Raw genomic sequence first — 17,190 nt, forward strand, 5'->3', positions numbered from 1 at the left:
CCGCATGCGCGTTCGGGCGCCCCGGGCTGAGGCGGCGGCGCCTGCGCGCTGAGGGGCGGCGGGGCGGGGCTGCCGCTCACCCTGGTAACAGCACCGCTGAGGGGCCGCGCCCGGCCCCGGCCTCCCCCCCGCCGCCATGCAGGGCGAGGACGCCCGGTACCTCAAGAGGTAACCGAGATGGGGACGGGGACACCGGCACCGGGGGGTGGAGGCTGAGGGGAGCGGGGTGCGGCGGGGAGGGGGCGGCTGAGGCGCGGCCGCAGGGCTGAGGCGCGGCGGGGGTTGACCTGGTGTCCCTGAGGTGGGGTATGTGGGGGGAGGAGGGAGAAAGGGATGAAGTGTGGGGTTGTGGTGAGGGGTGAAGCTGTGGAGGGTGAAGGTGGGTTGTGTGGGGGGTGGGAGCTGAGAAAAGGGTCGGGGGGCTGCTGGGGGTGAGAAGGAGGGGAGGGGGGTTGTGTGTGTGGGGGGTGAGCGGTGTGGGAGGGGAGGTTTTGGGGGTTGAGGGGGTTTGGGAGGTGGGTGGAGGTTGTGGGGTGGGGAGGAAGGCGGGCAGGAGGTTTTGGGGTGATGGGGTGGGTGAAGGGGTTGGGAAGGGGAGCGGAGGGGTTTGGGGAAAGCTGGGGGGTGATGCTTGGTGGGGACTGGTTAGGAGGGAGTGAAGGTTGTGAGGTGATTTTGGGATGGGCGGCGTGCTGGTGGGAGGAAGGCTGTATTTTGGAGAGATGCCCTGCTTCAGGATGACCGTGGTGTCACTGGTGTGTGTGTGTTTGGGTGGAAGCAAGCACAAAGATGAGTGGATGCTTTTAGGAGATGAGCAGGGAGGTTTGTAGGGGTTGGGATGGGGCAGGTGATTATGGTGGGGAGTTGGGGATGCAGGCAAAGGAGGGGATGTTGGGCAGCAAGGGCATGTTCAGGTTGCAATGAGGAGGTAAACTGGTTTGGAGGAGATGTTAGAGCACGGCATGGCAGATTGAGGTGATAATATCAGGTAATAAGGGGGAAAACGAGTTTTGGGATGGTAAACTGAGGGTGGGAGGATGAGTATTGTGAAAAGTGAATTGTGGTATGAGTCCATGTAGAAGGAGGGAGGAAAGGCTGGGGTGACAAGATGAGAGATAAAAGGGTGGGATGGGGATTGTTGGAGGCAGGTGGCAGTGGCTGTGGGGCAGGTTGTGTTTGCAGGAGGGGAAGCAGAGGGTGAGTGGGGGCTTGAAGATGACAAAGTGACATACTGAGAATTGAGAGTAAGGAATAGCAAGGGATGGGTCGTGGAGGGGGAGGAAGGTTCAGTGGGGACAGCATGGCTAAGAGAGAGTGGGTGGAAAGATGTTCTTGAAGGGTCACCACGGCATCTACAGCGGGTGATCTGCACCTGATGTTAGGGATGTGATGGATGAATGGTGCCTTCCTCTATTTGGCAGTGGGGCTAGTCAGCCTACAATTAGGCGTCCAATTAGGTGAACATGAGATCTCTATCAGTTGTTTCAGAGCAAAAGTGCTAGCGAGCAACCCCACAAGATATCAGGCCACCAAAGCCTCTTTTAGACTTGATGTGTGAACAGTGTCACTTTCTCTCACCATGCGGGTGATTTGACCCATCACACTTTGAATTCTGTGGAGTTCCTGGAATCTTCCTTTTCCTTCCCATGGTATTCAGTAGCATTTGTAGAAGTTGCTGTTAGGCTGTCTGGGTTTTGCTTTTTTCCTCCACTATACCACATATTAAGATCTTTAATCAGAAGTAGTGGGAAAACCTCCTGATATTCTTTGATATGCGTTAGATGATGTTACATGGCATTCTGGCATATAAATGTGATAACAGGTAAAATTCAAAGGGCTGCCTGTATGGAAATAGCTGCAGTGTCACAGCAGTACCCGTAGCTACCATGCATATTGTGTTTGTGCCATCTTATGTGACCTTGCAGGAATCTTCTTTATGTAGTTACCACTGCGACAAGCATCATTATTTTTCTTTTTAGAGAGCAACCCAAAAAACAGCAGAAGTGCTGTTTAACGTGACTAGGCTTGTGTGCAAGTCTGGAGTTTCTCTGGGCTCTGTTTCCCTTTGTTGTCCTCCAAGAGCAGCCCCCCTTCCACCATCGGACTCGCTAGGATCTGTTATTGGATTTTCAGCCTTATCCACGTGCGCGAGTTGTGCCACTTCTAATTACGATAGCTTGGTTTTGCTTTTTCCCCCTGAAGGAATTAGTCGATAAAGGGCATTCACACACTGGCTATGGCTATGTGAGCTCAGCTGGCACAGCTTTTGTCTGTAGCAAAGGCCTTCCTCTTTTAAACCTTTAATAGAGTGGGATTCTTGTTGACAAAGCAGGCAGTGAAGGGGGAGGACAGGCTGCTGTGTGCAGGAGTTCCCCAGTGCATTGCTGCTTCCACCAGCTGCGAGGATGTCTGTATGTTTAAATACTTTATGAAATTACTGGATGCTTACAAACTGAAGATGGATAGAAAAATCAGTAAAGTAGATGTTTGTTGATTGGGGGAGTTCTTTAAATCAGATTTATTTTTTATTTTTTTTGATGATGCTGGCAGTCTGAATGCAGCGATCTCCAAACAGAACACAGGTTTAGCGGCAGCCTGGTGCACTTCAGCGTAGGTCTCCAGGCAGTTCACAAGGGAAGGTTTTTCAGAGGGGGAGGTTAGATGTGAATTGATTTGTGAATCACTTAGCCAGGAAGTAGCTCAGACAGCAAGGGTGGTTATCAGGATGAGAGGACAGAAAATCTCTGCAGCTGTAAGTTCATCAGCTTACCCATCTGTCCCTCGTAAGAGGAAAAAACACAGGAAATACTAAAACTGTTTAAGCAGTCTTAGGCTGAGGTTCTGCTGTTGCTAAGCTCATCAGTGGTTTACTGCTGCCAAAAGGAGGTCTCAGGGCTTCCTTATTATTGCTGCTTGTAGCTAGGAAGTGTTATTCCCTTTCTACAGAGCACTTTAGTTGAGTAAAAATGGAAAAACTCCCTGTGCCCCAAATAAAACAAGTTTTCTGTTGGAATGCTGCAAGTGGCTGTGGAAGGATTTGATGATCATTCATGCTGAACCAAGGTGACTGCCAGGAGCAGGGAGACGATGGGAAGATCAAATCCCTTTTCTCAGTGATGAGTTGTTAGTTCAGCTTAGTTCTTGTAAAACTATACTCAGCTCCTTTAGGGCCGTTTGTCTTCCACCGATCCCTTTCTTCTACCTGTAAAAATGAGCAAGCACTTAATAGGGGTTTGACCGTCAAGAGGATTGTTTTGTGGCTAGGATCTCCTGGTAGGTATAAATATGGGGGAAATATTTTTGGCTGTAAGGAGAGAAAGCTGCTTTCTTTTGAAATAGATTTCCCATAAACTGTCTGCCTTGCAAGGCTGCACCTTTTGAGGCTTTAGTATGAGAACAGACTGACATGAAGTGTCTGCTTCAGAGCACAGCTGAAAGGGAAAAAAAAAAAAGTATCTTCAAAAATGTTAAGTAATAAATGGAATTTGGCTATGGTCTCATCAAGGAGGATGTTGCTCTTTAGCAGCGAGCTATATTTGTTTGCCCTGTAGCTTTAAGCCTTTAAGGCTTGTAGTTGAACTAGACTCTGTGTTTCCCAGTCATTTCTGTGGTTTGTGGGGTTATTTGGGCAGCTTAAGATTATTTTATTTTATTTTATTTTTAAGATTAATGAATCTTTTCTTTAGATTGACAAATCTTAAGAAAAAGGTACTTTTTGCAGTTGCATCTCTGCAGAAGGGAAAGCAGACACCATAGCAGCTGAGTAGATGGAGGCATGCATTCCAGACAATTTGTATAGAGAGTGGTTACACCAAAGGCTGCATCCAGATTGCCTAATTTTTCTAGCTCTGTGAGGCTTAAGAAGTTTCCTTTGATCTAATCGACCCTGTGCCACAGCTGGCTGACACCTCTCTTATGATGATAGTTGTGAAGACAGCCACCTGTAAATCTCTTTACTGCCATGACCTGATTTTAAAACAAAACCCAAACACGTTAGGATTTTTTGTTTTACCTGCAGTGCTTTAGCAGCTCTATTTGTGGTGTAGCTGTTACGTGCTCTATTGGCAGTTCCGAAGGGAAAAGGCAAGTGTCAGGTTAAAGACAGACACGTAACTGTTTTCTCTGGGTGAGGTTCTGCCATCAGTTGAAAACATAGACAAATGTGGCCCTTGTAGCTGTGTGACCAGAGTTGCTGGCACAAAGAAGCAAGAAGCACAGGCGCTTTTGGCAGTGACAAACCCAGCTGGCTTTTCCCAAGTGCCTGTAGCTGTAGCAAAGCAGGCACTCGTGCTTGATTTGTACATATTGATGCCAGTTGCCGATCTGGTAATTGCCTAAACCTGGCAGCAAGCACAGCGAGGTGAAGATGTCCATGCTTCAGGAGAGAATAGTGAATTTGGAATTAAAAATGAATTACAAATAATTAGAAATGTCAAGATTTAGCTATGCCTACCGGTACAGTCTTTGGGCAAAAAATCTCCTTTATAAGTGGCGCTACTTGTCCCACTAGATCAATGCCATTAGCAGGAGATTTTGCAATACTGGTGAGGGAATCAGCTGGGTAATTCACCTTCCCTGTGAAGTACATCTTTTTCCTTATTGTGGTTCCTTAAGAGAGCTGTGAGACTTAATTAAAGATTAATCCTCTTTCTTCTGTGTTTGACTTTCATGGCTAAGAATGGCCAATGATTTGAGTGTTTCTGTACATACTAGAGGCAGAGCTTGAGAAGAACTATGGTACAGCTGTCTGAAATGAAGAAATATGGTGTGGAAGCAGAGCAGTGCTTGGGTTAAGGATATTAATAGAACTGGAAACAGGTCGTTGTTAACGATATATATTCTGGCATGTTTTTTGAAGCTTTCAATTGATCAGTAATTCATTTATTTTCCTCCTCGTGGCAGGAAAGTAAAAGGAGGCAACATAGATGTGCATCCATCTGAGAAAGCCCTCATTGTTCACTATGAAGTGGAAGCAACGATTCTGGGAGAGATGGGAGACCCCATGCTGGGGGAGCGCAAAGAATGCCAGAAAATGTAAGGTCATAAGTTCTGATAACTTATCTGGTTTTACAAGCCATAAATTCAGTAACTCAGAGTATCACCAGCCTGTAAGATATAACAGGTTTTAATCTTTATAGAACTTAGCGCTAGATTAATGGAGGGTTTAGAAGGCATGAAGTAACGTGCCTGGGAGAGCTGACATCTAAAACATGTTGTGAACTGTTTTTCATCTGTGTACTTTAAGGTATTTTGTAAATAAAAGTGATTGTTCCCATTCTACATGCTAGAAACTTGAGGTACAGAAAAGTGAAATGTTTGGCTCCTACTCAAGCGATGGCTAACGTTGGAGCATGCAATGCTGCTGAACCTTTTGGCAGCCTTATGCTCTAGCTGTTAGCCTGCATATCTCCTATTCCTTCAGTCCATCACCCTGCTACTGATTTTGTTGTGGTATCTGCATTTTAAATTCGGTGTTTTTCTTTTGAGTGTTAAAATATTCCCAATTGAAAAAATCCAGAGAACTACCGCAATGTTTATTTCTAAGCTGCAAGTGTTGCTGCTTGTCAGCTGATGGACATTGGTACTCTGTTAAATCTGTTTGACAGCTACCTACCCTTTAGGACTGTAGAGAGCTGCTGCTTTCACGTTACCTGCGTAAGCCACGGCACAGATATTGGGGGTATCTGGATTATTTCTGCCTCAACAAATCCCTGACTGTGTAAGCTTAAATCAAAGGACTCAGGACACGAATATCTTAAAACTGAGAAGAGACCTGTCTGACTCTGTTGCAGCATTCGGCTAAAGAGTCTTAATGCAAACACAGACATCGCTTCCCTGGCTCGAAAGGTGGTTGAAGAATGCAAGCTCATTCACCCCTCCAAGCTTGCAGAAGTAGAACAGCTGTTGTACTATTTACAGAATCGCAGAGATGCCTCAGCTGGAAAAGGTAAATAACTCAAGAACAAAATAACTCAGGACTGGGTTGCTTCAATGCTGGAAACACTGCAGTGTGGGGCTTCCCTTAGCTGTCATCTTGATGTACAAGCTCTCCAGCGATGAGAATGGGGAAGATGTCTAGATAACCACGCTTGGAAACAATGACAATCATGGATTGAGGTCTGTGTGTGGGGAACTGTTATGTGACCAGCAAAAATATCTTTTTGGTTAAACTTAGTATTGGTGTTTATTGCTGGCTGCCCTGTGCTTTAGCAAGACTTGAGAGGTACAAATTCCACTGTTCGGTGCAGCCTCTTCATGTTGTATCTGCCCTTGCAATGACATCAAAGAGTGTTAGGAAGATCTTCCTAAAGAGATCTCAGTCATCACCTGGTGCAAGGGCAGGGATAGTGTTCCTTGGCGGAATTCACACCGTCTGTAAAGGTGGGGTGAGGAGTTTCACAGCCTGACAACCGTTGGTACAGTGTAGCAGCTTGGGGTAATACTTGTGTCTGAACTTCTTAAGTTCCTGGTGAACAAATTACCAAGCACACTAATTTTGTGCTCTGATGCTGAAGTACATTGGTGGTCATCCTGAGTGCCTTAAGTTTAAGATAAATGTTCTGCTCAAGGGACGATTTCATGCTCAGCATCTGATTGTGCATTATCTTGGCTATGGGCAGCAAGGTTTCTTGCAGTCATGAAATGGTAAGCTCTGTTCTCAAATAGAACTTGAGAACTTTCAACTCCATGGAATGAGTTGAAAACGAAGATTAATGTTACTTACATGCTTTGTGATTGCTTCAGGCATTTTGCCCTCTTTTATTCCATGTATACGTGTCATGGTGTATCACAGGGCAGCTTTGCCACAGTGTGCAAGCAGAATCAAAGCTTTTAAGGTGTGGAAGTGAGTTTGGTTGCCCTGAACTTGCAGTAGGGCTTATTGCCCTTTCTCTGCCCAGCTAACTGGGTTGTAACTGGTCCTTTAGACTGAGGAGTCGAAGGCATCCAAGGGTTTATTTCGTTCCCTGTGGGCTGGTTAGTTTCAGAAACCTGACAAACCCAGCAGTGTTGGTCTGACGGGTCGGCTGGACGCAAGAGAACTTTGACCTTGATTTTACCAGAATGTATACTGTAGGAATAGTACGTTTTGGCCTGTGAATATGTCTAAGTTAACTGCAACCGTGTCTTTTCATTATAGAAAAGAAAGAGAAATCCAGTAAGCCAAAAGATCCGCCCCCATTTGAAGGCATGGAGGTAAATATTGGTGTTAGATGAGAAATGGAAAAAAAAACATTTACTAACAAGTGGTTATATAAGTGGGGAGGAGAAAAGCTTAATGCTATTTTTTTGTTTGTTTTTTGTTTTTTTAAACAAAGAACTTGGTTTAGAAATATTGCACAATAGAATAAAAATCATCTCCATAAAGGGTAAAATATTTGACTTGCCTACTTCCCCCTCCAACTGTAGCACGCAGCAGGACAGCAAGTGAGGTCTGGAACATGGGACAGGATGCAGGGAGTCATGTCTGAGCATCCTTTGTTTTTTTGTAATTAAATCTTCTCAGATTTCCTGGTGTTCATTGGCAGTGATTCTGGATGTGTTTTTTTTTCTCATTTTGTTTTTTCCAAACGTCTTAACTCAAAGCTGTGCGCTCTTTTGTCTTGTGACTGAAAAACATTGTGATCAATCGTGTCGAATTGACATCTCTTTATCTGCGAAACTGTTCCTTATGACTGCTTTCAGATTGATGAAGTTGCCAATATCAATGACATGGATGAGTACATTGAGTTACTGTACGAGGACATTCCCGACAAGGTGCGCGGCTCTGCCCTCATCTTGCAGCTGGCTAGGAATCCTGATAATCTGGAAGAGCTGCTTATCAACGGTAACAAGGGATTTAAACTTTTCTTAATGCTGTGCTGTTTTTGTGGTGATATATTGAGGGAAAAGCAGTTCACCTTTAATTTAAGATTTTCTTAGTTTGCTATATACTGTAGTTATGCTTTATGCTTGTCCTCAGTAATATACTAGACTAACTTTTATTTCATAATAAACTGACTGTCAAACTTCAATTAGATCTCTGTACAAATGGATGCATTTTAGGTTGTTCTTAGGTGGCTCTAGATCAGAAACCCTCCAAGTCTCAATAGGTGTCATCTGTTTTTTCCTAGATATTTTATTATATAGATTCTAGTTATTTTTTTATCTTAAGTTGGCACTGGTGCTGGAAACAGACAAACAAACAAAAGAGCAGTACCCTGAAGATCAGACTGGAGATGAAACATGTTTTGAAAATGAGATCTGCAGTCTGACATAATTATAGCTGTTGAGTTTCCAAGAAAATTAATCAACTGGATGTGGATGCATCACCCACTTACTTCACTATTTAGTGTACTCATTTTGTTTAAGATGGATCCATTTTAAAATCATAATGGAATTCATGATAAGACACTGACATTAGTGTCATTATGTCTGCATATGTGTTCCACACTGAAGCAGCTCTCAAAATGTGCATGGCAGAGCACCTGATGTGTTTGTAAATACACGTGTACCTGTGCATACACAAATTTCCTGTTGTCTCCTTTCCACAGAGGTGCAAAAAAAGCTCTTATAATGTGTAAAGGAAAGTCAGACAAACAAAAGATAAGCACAATCCAAAACAGACTTCCAAAGGGAAGGTGTCCTTTTAATATAGTCCTTTTTTCCTTCCATCCTTTATATATTTTATTGATCCTTCTGCCTCCTCGTTACTCAAGTTTGTGATGACTTCAGCATGTGCTTTACCCATTCTGCAACGTCTGCAAGTAAGATTATTCCAAGAATTGGAATGGGAGTACATGAATAGAAAGTAATGGATGAAAAAATTGTAGATTTAGGTGGAATTTAAGGGGAATTTGGAAGTGAATGTGTTGATGTTGTCGGTAGGAGCCACAGTGTAATATGGAACATATTGGGTGGCAGAGGCAATGGCATCTTAGGGTCAGTAACAGGTTTAAGATGACTAATGTTTGGTTACAGTATCCTTGCGTGTCACCTCCTCTTAGGATTTGTATCTGGATGGCTTCTCAGGATACTTTTAATGTTGATACTATGTGCAAACAATTTTTGAACAGTGTTACACATTAAAGTGAGATAGATCTGAAAATCATCCATTAAAAATGATCGATGTAGAATAGACTGTATTCAAATTCTGTCTCATGAGATAAAAGGAGGGAGCTGAAATGCTAATGCTCATCTAAATCTTGTTTTCCTTCAGAAACTGCCCTGGGTGCACTGGCTAGAGTGCTGAGGGAAGATTGGAAACAAAGCGTGGAACTTGCTACTAATATAATTTATATTTTCTTCTGTTTTTCAAGGTAAGTTCAGGGCCCTGTGTATAGGAACATCAAGAACTTTTCTCTGCTTGGTGGCTTTTCATTTGTTCTTTGCACTGCATTATACCACCTCGCTGAAATGGGGTAAAATTTTGTGAGTTTAGAACACATTTTAAATGACAGAACTGAGGCACAGAAAGAATCTCCTTGGTGAGGCGGTATGTGGTACAGCTAAGAAGAAAGTAGTAAGAATTTTGACCTATAGGTAAGAGACTGCGTTGCTATCTTGTATTTTCTTCAGCATTCCTACAGGGAAGAAGCAGCCTTCAAAACTGAAGTGTGTGTTCTTAATGAGACATGCCAGCATTTCAGCATACCCTGACTAGAAAATAATTCAAATGGAATTTGCATTGTGACTTGATTTTAGACCTCAATCATATTTTTTGAGAGCAGAGGGTGTTCTGAAGTGCTTCAAATATGGAAAGCAGGGCTGACTGGAAAACATTCTCCTGTATGCATGAAATTTGTTTTTATTTTGACTTGGAACAACACTTGGAGATGTTGGAGTTTTCATCTCATTAGAAGGAAGAAAAAGTTTCCATTTGGGTCCGTAATATTAAATCAAAAAGGCAAAACATTTATTTCTGTTATTTCCTTTTAAATTCATGTTAATAAGCATTATCACTATAAGAACTAAATTTTCCTCTTGAAAATTGTTTTGCTTTGACAACTCGATTGTGAAAAAGCCTGCTTGCACTTCTGAAAACTTGAAAAAATATGTTTTGGGGAGTTTATTTTGAAATAATTTTCCTATAAAAACATGCTAAAATAGGGCAGAGAAGTAAATACCTGCTTGTTTTTTTATGTTAATTAGGTGATAGGGTGTTGGGACCTTGCTACCTTAAATGCCAAAACAGTTTTGAGGTTGTTTGCATTCATTTTTTACTCAGATGTTTTTTTCTTCAATGCAGTTTTTCTCAGTTTCATGGAATAATCACACACTACAAAATCGGAGCTCTGTGTATGAATATCATAGACCATGAGCTGAAGAGACATGAGCTTTGGCAGGAAGAACTCGCTAAAAAGAAGAAAGCTGATATCCTTTTGGTATGCTGGGGTGGCTTTTGACTTCTCTTGATAGCTGTTGTCGAGTTATACAAGATCAGCATAGAACAACTTCAGTGAAAGCAGTGGAAATATAATTGATGATATATAAAAAAAAAAATCTAAGTGAGAAGTTTGAATCTGTCAAAGAGATGATGTGAAGGCTATGAAAGCAACACAAGAAAAAAGATAGTGTATTATTGTATAAGCAGTAAGTCTTAGAAACGTTTTTGCTGACTATTAAGATGTAATACATCCAAGATTTGGAGAGTATAGCGGGATGAATTAGTGTTGATTACAGGTGTAGCAAGCTGTGGCTGAGGTGGTGTCTCTCCACTGGCTGAGTAACACATCTGAGGGCAATGGTCATCCAGACTATGTAACTTCTATCTGAACTCCTTAACTTCTGTAATGTACTTGATGAAGATCCTGAAAATCAAACCCTGAAAAAGGACTATGAGAAGACATATAAGAAATACCAAGGGCTGGTTGTCAAGCAGGAACAGCTACTCAGAGGTATGGAATACAAATAGCAAAGTATTTCTTCATTGGTTAGTGTGGGTAGAGGGTTTTTTTCAGTTGTTATAACTATGACAACTTGAACATACTGAATGTGTGTATTAATGTGGAATATCTTGCCAAGGAATAGGGAGAAGAGAAGTACTTAATCAGACTGACAGTGTGCTAACAATTCTCCAAGTGTTACGTCAGTCTTAGATAAAACAGCAAAAGTGATCAGCTTAAATTTTCCTTGTTAGTGATGTTGGGTTTGGTGGTGGTTTTTTGATTGTTTTGGTATGTTTGAGTTATTTATTTTTTAGGTTAGCCTTCGTCTGACTCAGGTTGAATACCTTCCACCCTGTCTCAATTTTTGTATTCAAATATACTTAATGTCAGACTGAAATGGTCTGAGTGGCAGAGCTTTCCTGGGAAAACTTTCTAATGGCTCCCATTGGAATTGAAAGAAAAAAAAAACTTTTAGTGATCATAATCTATGATTTTATTATTTTATAAAACCACTGTTAGAACTATTTTTTTAATGCTTTCTAAACAGGAATAAAAAGCGTTCGTGGTCAATTTTGTTTAAAATGCATTGGGAAGTGAGTGGAATGCTTCTGAAAGTCTTGTCTTAAGCACTTAATGTGTATGTGGAGACCCACGTAGTTCAATTGTATTTGACCTGTTGGTATGATTTATGTTGGACTCTGTTAGTTGCACTTTACCTGCTCCTGAATCTTGCGGAGGATACTCGCACTGAGCTGAAGATGCGAAACAAGAACATTGTCCATATGTTAGTGAAAGCACTGGACCGTGATAATTTTGAGCTGCTTATCCTGGTAGTATCTTTCTTGAAGAAACTCAGCATTTTTATGGAGAACAAAAACGATATGGTAAGGCTCCTAGTACTCCAGTGCAGTGTTGGTAAACTGTATGCAGTCTCTGAAAACTTTGTGTGGGTGGAAGGAAGAGGGAGATATCTTTTTTTGCCACTCTGATTATCCTCTCTCCTAATGAAAAAATTACAAAAAAGAAACACAACATTGAACCACAACATGCTGCAAAAATTTCTGAAGGGCTGTTATCCCAAACAGACTGAAGCAAACTCAAAGTGTGATATATGGAGTTCCAAATTTTTAAGTTGGCACCCACAAAATTTTATTATACACGTGCCTCTGGAGATGTCAGTGATCCTTTCCCTAAACTACACTCTTCTGACAACATATTATTGTTTCTGCTACGTATTATCTTGGAAAGAGAAAAACAGTGATCCTTTTGTGGTTTGCTAGACTAGTATACTAGTTACTAACTCAGCTTGGTTTTCTAAGGCACCTCAGAGCTGTTAAACATTCTTAAACATTTTAATATGAAATCTCAAACTTCTGAAACTGTAGACTTTTCTCCTTCCTGAAAAAAGAAAAAAAAATTGTTTCTAGCCAAGTATTTGATTTACTGAGTTCTCAGTGGATTTTAGTAGATACACGCCTTCATTACTATGCCTTTGTGACAGTTATTTAAGTAAAAATGATAGATTTTCCTTATCCTGAGCTAATCTGAGATTAATGTTATATTTAGGAGATTAAAAGATTTATGTAATAGAGAATTAATTGCAATTTTGTTACTGGAACTATCGCATATGCATTGAACACTGTAGACAACATGCATCCCACCTATTTATATAGGACTACCCTATTTCTTAACAAAAATAAGATGCAAAGTATCTGTTTTGGAGGAATATAGGCTATTTATCAGGTGTTTGGTCTTAGATTTATTTTATAGCTGTGTAGTGCCCTGACAGACTTTATTAGGAAAATAAGGATTAGCTTTACAGCCCACTTATTTGTTGGCATGCTTTACACATTCCATCTGATTCAGCGGAAAGACAAATGAAACAAAATTGTTGAGTTTATTTTATTGCATAGTGTTTGAAATGTTTTGAAAAGGCTTTTAAAAAGGTTTGTATGCTACAAGTCAGCTGTCTGTTTGTCTGATTAAAAGATGCATGCTTTTTTTTTTCCTCTCCAAAGCACTATTACGGAAGGTACATATGAAGGAGATGTTCTAATACTTTTATTAGGCTATAATACACAAATATTGAAGGCAAAAATGAGCTAAGACTAGTTGTGCAATGTCTGTTTCTAAGTAAAACTAAATAATCCTCTTATTTATAGCACATTCTTTCCTTTGGTATTCAAGTGCTGTATTAAATTCAAAGCAGTGAAGTAGGAGTTCCTGGTATCTGATGGTTTTTGATCAAAGGTACCCAGTTGTTTGATTATTGCACTATGCTATGTGAGGGGAGCTGTAGTTTCTTTTTTTAGAATTAATTCTCTGTGTATTTGTAACTGGAGGGCCAGTTACATCCGTGTATAAGTTTGAAGAATACAAAATAATTTTATGTTCCTTCTTCTCGCTAAAGAAGGTTCTGGGAGACAAAGAATGCTTTTAAAAGATTTTTATCAAATAAAAGCAGAGAAATGATGTTTAAAAGATGATAAAAAGCTTTCTGAAGTCTTGCCAGTCAATGCTCAGATGTCTTTTCTGGCTGGTAATGTGAACATGATCTCAGGATCTGATACCGCTTCTCAGTTCCTGGATTCCACTTTTTAATTTGAAAGTGATACATGTTTCAAGATGACTTTCATACTTATATTAAATTAACATACAGGAAGGCTCATGCCTTTTCCGAGAGCACATGCAAAGCTCTGGCTAGGGGTTCATTTCAAATTCATAAGGGAAGGTCTCAGGCTCTTTTGGATGCCAATTGTGTCTTTTTTGGTGAGGTATCTCTTTTATTTTAACATCAGTTGTTCCAGGGTTGCTCCCACTTATGGGTTCACCACTCTCCATGTATGCCTGCCTTCTAGCCCTATCTAGTCTTGCAAGTGATTTCTTTAGATGACATTCTTACAGTATTCTAATCACGGGGAATATTTCCAAGGCATCTAAACTGTTTGGCTGTTTTTTTTTTTAAATCAACATTACACAGTAAACCGATCTAGAATACTTCAACTGCAAAGATGTAAGTGAAGCTGCTTGAGATGAAAATGTATTGACAGTTACTGTTGCGGGTACAAATCACATGTCTGTGCATGCTTGCATGTGAATCTGTAGCACACTGAGAGGGCTTTTACCTTGAAGACAAAGCCAAGTTTGAATGGATTATGGATTTTTCTTTTTCTTGATATACAGGTGGAAATGGATATTGTTGAAAAACTTGTGAAGATGGTACCTTGTGAACATGAAGACCTGCTGAACATCACTCTTCGGCTCTTACTGAATCTCTCGTTTGACACAGGACTGAGAAATAAAATGGTGCAAGTTGGTCTGCTCCCCAAGCTCACTGCGCTCCTAGGTATGTTTTGTTCTAACACAGACATTTCAGCAGGGATAGCAAAGCTGTTCGCATCATGATGTATTGTGCCTAAAAATTGCTGGGTCGCTTCTCTCTTTGCCAAGGAACTCTCACCACACCCAACTTTTTATCATTCAAATCATCTTTCCAGATGCAGGTTTAGATGGAAGTCCAAAATAATGCAGTTCCCAGTAGATTTATTCCTAGGATCTCTCAAGCTCTTGAATGAGTATTCTGGTCTTTAAAAATAGCTTTGATAGCTAACTGAGAATAATTTGAGCTGACACATGGGTGATGCTTGTAATATTAGAGGAGCACCTAGGAAAAATAGCCAACTGCTTCAGGGAGCTTAGCTGATGAAGCTACCAGCTACCTCTGGTTTTTATGAAGCTGATTATATGTTCTGCCTCATGTTACCATATTGGTCTAAATAAAAGGAGTAGAAGCTTCCTAGCATTGTCAGCCTCAACTCTAGGCAGTACTGATTTTTAGACTTCCAGCTTGATGGTCTAATTTATGTTAAAATTACGTGAGTACTTCTGATGCAAGCAAAACTTGTTGTTGCCTATAGGGGAAATCTATGGAGACAAGAAGGAGGCCAGAAAAAGCAAAGGAATATCTGATCACTGTTGTGTACTAGAGCTCTCAAGACGGAGCTTTTATTACTCCCTGTATGTTCTTTGGCTGATGCTATCTAGAAGCTGCTCCAGTAGATTTACAAAAATGTTTAGTATGATTTGGCTGTAAGGATTGCTGAGTGCTCATTTTTAAGTGGGAGTTGAGGATCTTGTATTCTGGAGCCCTAAATGCATAAAGCACTGCAAGATATCATTTAAGTTTTCTGTGATATGTTGGGTTTGGGATATATTCAGTCCAGCACAGCTGGTGTATCCAGATGTAGTGGAACAAGTGGAATGCAACAGTGAAACTGAGCTTTCTCTTCTACCTTTGCATAGTCTTTAGGGATTATTTGCTTTCTCAATTTTACAATCAGCCTCAGCATGGCCTTATTGCTGTTTAGTATACAAGTTAATACCATGAAAACTTACACTGATTTGGAAACCTTAATCCTGTCAGTGATTAATGTAGTGGCTATCTGATATATTCTGAAGTTCCTTAGATCTTTCTATGGTTTCTGCCTCACAATCATGTTTTTACTTAATATCCTCCTCTGGACTGAGCTAGGAAGAAGAAAAATGGCATTTGGAATCCCTCTTTATACTTTTTTTTTTTTTTTTCCTGGTGATGGTGACGTTTCTCAGAAAAGTGGACTGAGAAGTGGGAGCTGGTCAGAAAATACATTTCGCCTCATTTGAGAGGGGTCTTATTAGGTAGTCTGGTTCAGCTTAGACAACAGTTTCTGGCTACAAGTCACCCCAAGCAATAGCATAACTCAAATCATCAAAGTTCCTGCTCCTGGAAATCCCCATTTTGATACTAAAGTCAGACTAAACTCAGCAGTTACATATCTGTAGATTATCTGCTTTCTAGTGTCTCATTCTAAAGTGGAGAGGAAAATTTCTCTTCAGATGCCAGTTGCTTGGACTCGAGCATAGGCCTCTTCAGAAGATCTGGCTGCTAAAATCACAGTCTGTTCCTGAAGTGGCTGTTAAGGTGATCTATGGCAAGTTTTGCTAGCACAGACAGTGAAGCTTCTGGAAGTACTTGACTCCGTGGACAGTCCTTCTTCCCTTGAATTGGAAGATTTCAACCATTTTTTTTTTGTGGTTGGAGGCAAGTGCTGTCTGACCGAATTCCCCCCCTGTAGAATCATTTGATACTTATTTTGTGGTGTGCTAATTAGAAAACGTAAGTGGAAATATTATCTGTTACTTTGTTTTTTATGTCAGCTCTGTGATTCACAAGACCTGTCTTGATATGGCAATTCATATAATTCTCCAACTCATCACTTTGTGTATCCTGGCTCAAGGCAGGCTGTAACCTTAATAATAAAATAATCATGTGCCAGGTGCCCCTTTTATGCAGGTTACTTGGGCATTAAACACACATTATTCAACTCAGTGCCCTTCGGCTTACATTTGCAGGTCACCTTAAAGTGCTAACACATCTCAGCAGCTGTTGACAAGTTACCATACAGATCCTAATGCCAAGAGGTCAAGTTTGTTGACTCAGCCTACTGAAATTTAACATTCGTGCATGCTGTGCCTTTCAGTCTTTAGCGCTGGGTTTGAGATGAGTGTAAATTAAGTGTAGTAGGCATTTAAGGGGAGAGTTGAGATTGCAAGGAAGGAAAGGACAGGATTTGTCAGGCAGGAGTTTAGGGCTAAGCACTGAGGTGGCTTTCTTTGACAGTTTGCAATCCTGGAGGATGTGCAGCTTTGCCAAGGGACTCATGGTGGCTTGGGAGCAGGAGGGCTCTGAACGTAGATTGAGTCTGAAAGTGGAAGAGGTGAAATAGCTTTGACTGAGCCAGCAAAGGAATGGACCAAGCGTGGCATGGATATATCAGAGAGGGACCATCATCTTTGCCTCTCTTTCCAGCATGTTGAGGCTGCTGTTGAAAGCATAGACATGAGAAATTCTGCTTAGTTTTGTTTCCATTTTAATTAGCCTTTTCTTTTTAATAGTGCCAATGCCTGCTTCCCCATTTAGCTTTGCCAGTCAACACTACTTGCTAGTTTTCGCGGCTTCTCTTCACAAGTCTGAAGTATTGTATGTGACAAAACTCCTCTTGTTCCCTCCAGGCACCCAAGTTAATCAACTACAGCTGATCTTTGTTATGCTCAATCTCAAAGAACTGGGTGCAGTTGAGGGAAATCTGGCTTCAGACTTGCTGATCAGAAGCTGGAGCAGAGCTGTGGAGGCCTGTGGGATATAGCCTGTTGTGTTCAGGTTTTTCCATACGCAAGCTACTTGAGGAGGTATGGAAAGAGATTTTGTTGATTTGTGTGACTTCACTTTTTTTTAATACAGTCTTGTTCTTGGTAGTCACCAGGGACTTGCTGAGATCTTCTTTTG

At 41.2% G+C, this 17,190-nt stretch overlaps 1 protein-coding gene across 2 annotated transcripts in view; it reads left to right on the top strand.

The window, feature by feature from the left end:
* The first annotated feature begins 11 nt into the window (after nt 1-11).
* Nucleotides 12-17,190, top strand: part of KIFAP3 (kinesin associated protein 3) — a 74,497-nt gene continuing 57,318 nt past the window's right edge. For both annotated transcript variants that reach the window (XM_027463585.3, XM_072041853.1), the window contains exons 1-10: nt 12-168; nt 4,903-5,034; nt 5,793-5,947; nt 7,139-7,194; nt 7,684-7,825; nt 9,197-9,296; nt 10,226-10,350; nt 10,776-10,874; nt 11,571-11,749; nt 14,049-14,211. In XM_027463585.3, the coding sequence (XP_027319386.1) occupies nt 137-168; nt 4,903-5,034; nt 5,793-5,947; nt 7,139-7,194; nt 7,684-7,825; nt 9,197-9,296; nt 10,226-10,350; nt 10,776-10,874; nt 11,571-11,749; nt 14,049-14,211 (1,183 nt within the window). In that variant the 5' untranslated portion in view covers nt 12-136. The remainder of the gene's footprint in view (nt 169-4,902; nt 5,035-5,792; nt 5,948-7,138; nt 7,195-7,683; nt 7,826-9,196; nt 9,297-10,225; nt 10,351-10,775; nt 10,875-11,570; nt 11,750-14,048; nt 14,212-17,190) is intronic.

This window comes from Anas platyrhynchos, chromosome 8, assembly GCF_047663525.1.
Source record: "Anas platyrhynchos isolate ZD024472 breed Pekin duck chromosome 8, IASCAAS_PekinDuck_T2T, whole genome shotgun sequence".
Lineage (NCBI taxonomy): Eukaryota > Metazoa > Chordata > Aves > Anseriformes > Anatidae > Anas > Anas platyrhynchos.